Source organism: Theropithecus gelada, chromosome 12, assembly GCF_003255815.1.
Source record: "Theropithecus gelada isolate Dixy chromosome 12, Tgel_1.0, whole genome shotgun sequence".
Classification (NCBI taxonomy): domain Eukaryota; kingdom Metazoa; phylum Chordata; class Mammalia; order Primates; family Cercopithecidae; genus Theropithecus; species Theropithecus gelada.
This window is the reverse complement of record NC_037680.1, coordinates 53932899-53940165: the sequence shown is the minus strand read 5'-3', so window position 1 is coordinate 53940165 and position 7267 is coordinate 53932899. Positions and strand designations below refer to the sequence as shown.

Here is a 7267-nt window from a genome sequence, read left to right as displayed (position 1 = left end):
GTCCCTTTCTTGGTACTGATGAAATACGAGGTTCCTTGTCTGTTCTCATCTAGGACAGGACGGTGGCAAACTTCTCAGCAAGAGAGAAGAATATATAAGTACACGAAGTCAGTTGCTTTATGGTATAGCATTCAGACATCTACTGAAGTTCCTTTTTACGTATAACAGGTGACCACTCCCAACTAATCACTTTCTAATACTTGCTCACAGTTACAACTTAGGCCAAGAAGTTCAAATTTCCACTGGCCAAACCAAGGTGGCTGGTTGCTTTGATAGGAAAATAACAACATAAAAAAGCAAGACACTAATATTCCCCTATAACTGGGTGCATACATGAGAGATAGAGTTAATTCATCAGTGATTATTACCTATTGAACTTAGCTTTGGAATTTCATGATTCAGCTGCTTCTTATCTGCTATGTCATCTCAGGCAACTTACCTAATCTTTCTGATTCACATGTTCTTCATCAGTAATATGCAGAATACAGGGTGGTTATTATGATTAGAAATAATATATATAGGTGGTCTAATAGAATGTCATGCAATATGGTTGGTGTTGGCTCCAAAATTTGTATGTAGAAAATATTTATGAACAGCAATACTGTTGAAGAGGCAGTAAGGTACCTGCATTGAAGTATTTAACTACATAGCAAAGACATATTCTGACTTGGACTGTTTATCTTGGGTGGTAGTGAGGCCGATGGACATCATGGAAGACTACAAAAGACAATGCCTTGTCCCAGGCCACCATATGATAGATGTTAATTAATTACAACTATTATTGTTACCTTGAAAACTACACTATTTACAAGTACCTCACTGGGATAAGCCAAATTCATATTTTGCTATCTTGTCTACGTCCCTAATTCTTGATTGAAAAATTACATTCTCCCTTAAAGTCTATGGTCTCTAGGTCAGTTTAATCTGGGGGTATTTTTTAAATTAGTGATTATATATAATTTTATGGAATAATTAAGCCCCTAGTTTTTCACAGCCCCATCATGGGCACTAATAAATTGAAAAGACATTATACAAAAATAGCCCCAGGATAATAACATGGAATCTACAGAATCTATTCCAAATACATAATGAAGAATGAAAGAAAACCCAGAATGATATCTTGTACAGTCTAGCAAACCTGCATAGAAATCTTCAAACTAAGAATCTGGAAAAAAATTAAAGTGTAGCCAATGTTTTTTTATTTTAACAGAAGAAAATCCATATTTATTAGCTCAATATCCAAAATCCCTAGAAGGCTGACAAGTACAAACTGAGCATGTGTGTCTCTCACACACCCACACACCACTGGCAGACAAATCTAGTAGTTAAGAGAGAAGAGTAAAAATGCATAGGGAAAGGAGCACATTTTAATGTCTTGGATTTTCCCCTCTTGGAAAAGACTGAAGTCATGCATTTCTCGAACTTTTCTCCTCAGTAGTGAAAGTTGGAACTCCAGCGCAGTGGGGATGGCCAAGGGTAAACGCCAATATATACTCAGTAATATTTGTTATGGGAAAAAAAGAGCGGGAGATACTTTGACCTAAAACCGAACTTCTTCCAGTACCAATCAAGATTCACAGTCCTTTTTCCTCATTAACATCTGGAAACCACCAAATTAAGGATTCCTGCTCGCCGCTCTATTCTATTCTTACAAAGTGTGCCCTCGGGGCAGCGTAAAAAGAACCTGCTCTAATTCCAGGGGAATTCCAAGAGATAACTCGCCTTTTGCCATCCCGGTCCTTTTAGTAAAACTAAACCAAAAGCCAGCATTAGTATCGACGACACCGAGTACAAGGCTCAAAATCGCCAGGAACATGGGGCCGGAAACCTTTCTCCGCCGCGCCAGAGATCAAGGTGCCAAAACAGACACAGTGAGCGCCCCTGATCTTTAGGGGGCAGGGAAGGAGGGTTACCCTGCATCCCACCGGCCGCGGGTCGGGTAGGTACAGCCGGGACTACGCCTCCCAGCATGCAGCGCGGCTACGTCCCGCGCCGCGGCACTGCTGGAACGGTGCAGGCAGGGACCAGGAGATTCAGTCTCTGAACGGCCCGGAGGAGTAGCCTTTCCCCTTCTGAATGCCGCCACTCCGCAGTCCACAGTATTTGAAGATCAAACCAAAATTCAGAGACTGACGAGAATGGTCCCTTTTTATTCTTAACAGATTTCTTGCGACAAGGAAACTGGCAGTCTTCCGCTTCCGGTTGCCCTGTTGCCGTGGTAACCGCACGCATAACAGCCCTGGTGATTATGGCGGTCCTGAGCGGCGCGCAGATCCCCGACGGGGAGTTCACCGTGGTCGTGTACCGGCTCATCCGCGATGCCCGCTACGCTGAGGCGGTGCAGCTGCTGGGCCGAGAGCCGCAGCAGAGCCCTAGGACCCGCGCAGTCCTGTCGCTGCTAGGCTACTGCTACTACCGCCTGCAGGAGTTCGCGCTGGCGGCCGAGTGCTATGAGCAGCTGGGCCAGCTGCACCCGGAACTGGAGCAGTACCGCCTGTACCAGGCCCAGGCCCTGTACAAGGCCTGCCTTTATCCGGAGGCCACCCGGGTCGCCTTCCTTCTCCTGGATAACCCCGCCTACCACAGCCGGGTCCTCCGCCTGCAGGCTGCCATCAAGTACAGTGAGGGCGATCTGCCGGGGTCCAGGAGCCTGGTAGAGCAGCTGCTGAGTGGGGAAGAGGGAGAAGAAAGTGGGGGCGAGAATGAGACCGATGGCCAGGTCAGCCTGGGTTGTTTGCTGTACAGGGAGGGGCAGTATGAAGCTGCATGCTCCAAGTTTTTTGCCGCCCTGCAGGCTTCGGGCTACCAGCCTGACCTTTCCTACAACCTGGCTTTGGCCTATTACAGCAGCCGACAATATGCCTCAGCGCTGAAGCATATCGCTGAGATTATTGAGCGGGGCATCCGACAGCACCCTGAGCTAGGTGTGGGCATGACCACTGAGGGCATTGATGTTCGCAGTGTTGGCAACACCTTAGTCCTCCACCAGACTGCTCTGGTGGAAGCCTTCAACCTTAAGGCAGCTATAGAATACCAACTGAGAAACTATGAGGCAGCTCAAGAAGCCCTCACTGACATGCCACCCAGGGCAGAGGAAGAGTTGGACCCTGTGACCCTACACAACCAGGCACTAATGAACATGGATGCCAGGCCTGCAGAAGGGTTTGAAAAGCTACAGTTTTTGCTCCAACAGAATCCCTTTCCTCCAGAGACTTTTGGCAACCTGTTGCTGCTCTACTGTAAATATGAGTATTTTGACCTAGCAGCAGATGTCCTGGCAGAAAATGCCCATTTGATTTATAAGTTCCTCACACCCTATCTCTATGACTTCTTGGATGCCGTGATCACTTGCCAGACAGCTCCTGAAGAGGCTTTCATTAAGCTTGATGGGCTAGCAGGGATGCTGACTGAGGTCCTCCGGAAACTCACCATACAAGTACGGGAAGCAAGACACAATAGAGATGATGAAGCTATCAAAAAGGCAGTGAATGAATATGATGAAACCATGGAGAAGTATATTCCCGTGTTGATGACTCAGGCAAAAATCTACTGGAACCTTGAAAATTATCCAATGGTGGAAAAGATCTTCCACAAATCTGTGGAATTCTGTAACGACCATGATGTGTGGAAGTTGAATGTGGCTCATGTTCTGTTCATGCAGGAAAACAAATACAAAGAAGCCATTGGTTTCTATGAACCCATAGTCAAGAAGCATTATGATAACATCCTGAATGTCAGTGCTATTGTGCTGGCTAATCTCTGTGTTTCCTACATTATGACAAGTCAAAATGAAGAAGCAGAGGAATTGATGAGGAAGATTGAAAAGGAGGAAGAGCAGCTCTCTTATGATAACCCAAATAGGAAAATGTACCATCTCTGCATTGTGAATTTGGTGATAGGAACTCTTTATTGTGCCAAAGGAAACTATGAGTTTGGTATTTCTCGAGTTATCAAAAGCTTGGAGCCTTATAATAAAAAGCTGGGAACAGATACCTGGTATTATGCCAAAAGATGCTTCCTGTCCTTGTTAGAAAACATGTCAAAACACACAATCATGCTTCGTGATAGTGTTATTCAAGAATGTGTCCAGTTTCTAGAACACTGTGAACTTCATGGCAGAAACATACCTGCTGTTATTGAACAACCCCTGGAAGAAGAGAGAATGCATGTTGGAAAGAATACAGTCACAGATGAGTCTAGGCAGTTAAAAGCTTTGATTTATGAGATCATAGGATGGAATATATAGTAATAGCTGATAATGGCATTTATCAAATGGCTTTGTTCTATAAATTTGCATTGCTTTATTTAACCTTTGGCATCTTTATATTTGTTACATGTTGAACTTTGTACACTATGCAATATAAAAAAAAAAGTAGCCAAAACTTTTGCTGTTACATTTCCCAGAAAGTGAAACATTCTAAGAACTTTTACCCCAGGGGTTATGAAAAATTCCAAACTTATGAAGAATGTTTCTATCAGAAGTTGTAATACCTTTGTTTCCTTTCCTCTGTAACCTTGTGCTCTGATCTCTCTTCAGGGGCCTTTGCACAAGGATTACAGCATTCAGGGACCAAGCACTATCTCAGTAATAGTTAGGAGTAGTCTTTAAATAATCATTTCAGGGATTGTGTGTTCTAGTCTCACAATTTACACTCATTAATTTGTAATGCATACTTTTTATATAGACTTTAGGATACTTTGGCAGTGTTTTTTAATTTGGATATAATGCTTTATCTAACCAAAATGCCTTAGCGCATAAGTGGGGGTTTTTTTTTTTAAACGGGCAAAAGTCAGTAAAAAATTTTGTAGCTTTTGGCCGGGCGCGGTGGCTCAAGCCTGTAATCCCAGCACTTTGGGAGGCCGAGATGGGCGGATCACGAGGTCAGCAGATCGAGACCATCCTGGCGAACACCGTGAAACCCCATCTCTACTAAAAAATACAAAAAACTAGCCGGGCGAGGTGGCGGGCGCCTGTAGTCCCAGCTACTCGGGAGGCTGAGGCAGGAGAATGGCGTGAACCCGGGAGGCGGAGCTTGCAGTGAGCTGAGATCCGGCCACTGCACTCCAGCCCGGGCTACAGGGCGAGACTCCGTCTCAAAAAAAAAAAAAAAAAAAAAAAAATTTTGTAGCTTTAATAAAATTATGGTGCTATAATGTAGACACAATGAACAATTATCAAAGAACAAATTTCCCTGGTTTTCTTTTGTTCCCTTTAATAATTTAAATATATGAACAAGATATGCTGTTACTATTTTCCATGATGACTTTTAAAATATTTATTTCTGTGACAAATAACAGATGTATCCTGAGAACTCAGGGGTTTAAGAGACAGAGGTTTTGTTATGTTTGTTGCCCAGGTTAGTATCCAACTCCTAGGCTTAAGCATACTCCCACTTCAGCTTCCCAAGTAGCTGGGACTACTGGTGCAAATCACTGGGTCCAGCTCTCAGTTCTTAATTCCTACGTTTGTGCTTGCAATTTAGGATATGCTGGGTGTACAGTGTTTCCATGTTGTAGCCTCTTGGATAAGGAAAAATCTTGGCCACCAGGCCTGGCCAAAAAGGTCAACTCTAAGTTGTAGTGTTCATTTCATGTCCACAACTCCCAAGAGTTTTTTGGAGTTCCCACTGGGAACCACATGCATTCTGATCAGGCATTTTATTTTCTGAACCTTAAAACAGCTTTACTATTTGATTTCCCACTCCTCTCTTTCCACAAAAAGACCTAACTTGACCCGGCTTAGAAAAATCAAGTGTATTAGATTGAATCATATGAAGTTGTTGATTTTGAGTTTTTGACTTAGAAAACTAGCAGTTTCTCATAGCTCAACCTAGTAGCTTTCTTCTGAATGATAGGGAACCTCTTCCATAATGAGATGATTTTTTTCCTTCAAGGAAAAGGAACCACTTAGCCACATAGGTACTGATAAAAACATGCTCAGCATAATTCCTCTGTAGCATGACCTCAAATTGTGCTCAAATTGTATTATACCAGGAAATTTGGCTTTTTGTGAAGTTAATGGTTTTGAATTTATGGCATTTTAAATCTTAATTATCTGAGCTGCTATCATTTACCACTGATGCTTTAGTGTCACATGTGGAGGACAAGCAATGTTTACTGACCTCTTCACTGCATCCCATAGCACATTCAATGTTTGGGAAATGTTCTTTGTTTAACAACTTCTGTACTAAAAGTGTTGCTGCAGTAGCTTTGTGCCCCTGTCAATCTTGGTAGCCTCTTAAGATTTGGAAAGTAAATGAACTGAAATCTTGTTTTCAATGGCCATATTAAAATTCTGGTTTTTTCCTGTTTCTTCTAAACCATGCTATTTTCTTTAGGGGAAAAAAAGCATAAAGTGTAACTAATGTTAACCACCCAAAAACAAATGTTTTCCAGATTCCCTTTTGCAAATAGCCTGGTCTTTATTTGGCCACAATTTACCCAGGTGCTATGTGTTTGTGGTTTTCATGTATGTGTAATTTAACTTTTCAGAACATAAAAAGCTTTTCTGAATGGTTTTTAACCCCTTGCTGCTGGGCATTTGGGATTTCCTAGTTAGTAATGTATAAGGAAATCCTGATTGCTCACACCACTAAGAAACAAAGGTGAACCATGCCATTTGTCCCCTTCCTTACCCTGGCTCTCAGACAGGCACCCACGCAGATTCAGATTGCTGCTGGCGGCAACAAAGTCTTATGAACCACACAGAGTCAAGAAGTCTGGTGCTGAGGCCTGGGAAGACAGGGCATTCCTAACTCCCCTGGCACTTGTTGTCCTTAGTTTCAGGATATACATCTTTAAAACTCACATTCAAAGTACCCTGCCTTGCTTGATTCTAAAAAGCAAATGACTTTACAATGACCCCATATTTTGCCATTTGAGTGAAAGCTTCTGTACCTAAAACTCAAATGAAAGCTTTGTTCTGTGCTCCTAGAGTATATAAAGTGCTAAAAGCACTTTTCTTGACAATGAGCTCCTTATAGAAATATAAGGACTCTTTTAAGATTTATTCATAATACCTGCATAGTCTATTTTAAAGGACTCAAATATTAATTATTTCATCTTAGTCAACCCTTTGGTCTCCACATGGGCACACACAAAATAGGAGTGTGTGCGCTTATACACAAGTAGTTATATTTGTTTTCTCAGGAACAAGAACTTGATCTCTTAGTGCAGAACCAGCAAAAACATACTCCTTTGATCAGTGGCATGACATGCCTGTCAAAGGATTTTTATTCCTCATGACAGTCCCCCTTTGAATGTGGCC

The 7267-nt window shown here is 42.5% G+C and overlaps 1 protein-coding gene across 1 annotated transcript; it reads left to right on the top strand.

Moving 5' to 3' along the window:
- Positions 1-2174: 2174 nt before the first annotated feature.
- TTC30B (tetratricopeptide repeat domain 30B) lies at positions 2175-5183 on the top strand. The gene is made up of 2 exons (XM_025404974.1): positions 2175-4815; positions 5130-5183. Exon 1 carries the CDS (start codon positions 2249-2251, stop codon positions 4244-4246), a length of 1998 nt encoding a protein of 665 aa, XP_025260759.1. The 5' UTR covers positions 2175-2248; the 3' UTR covers positions 4247-4815; positions 5130-5183.
- The last annotated feature ends 2084 nt before the right edge of the window (positions 5184-7267 follow it).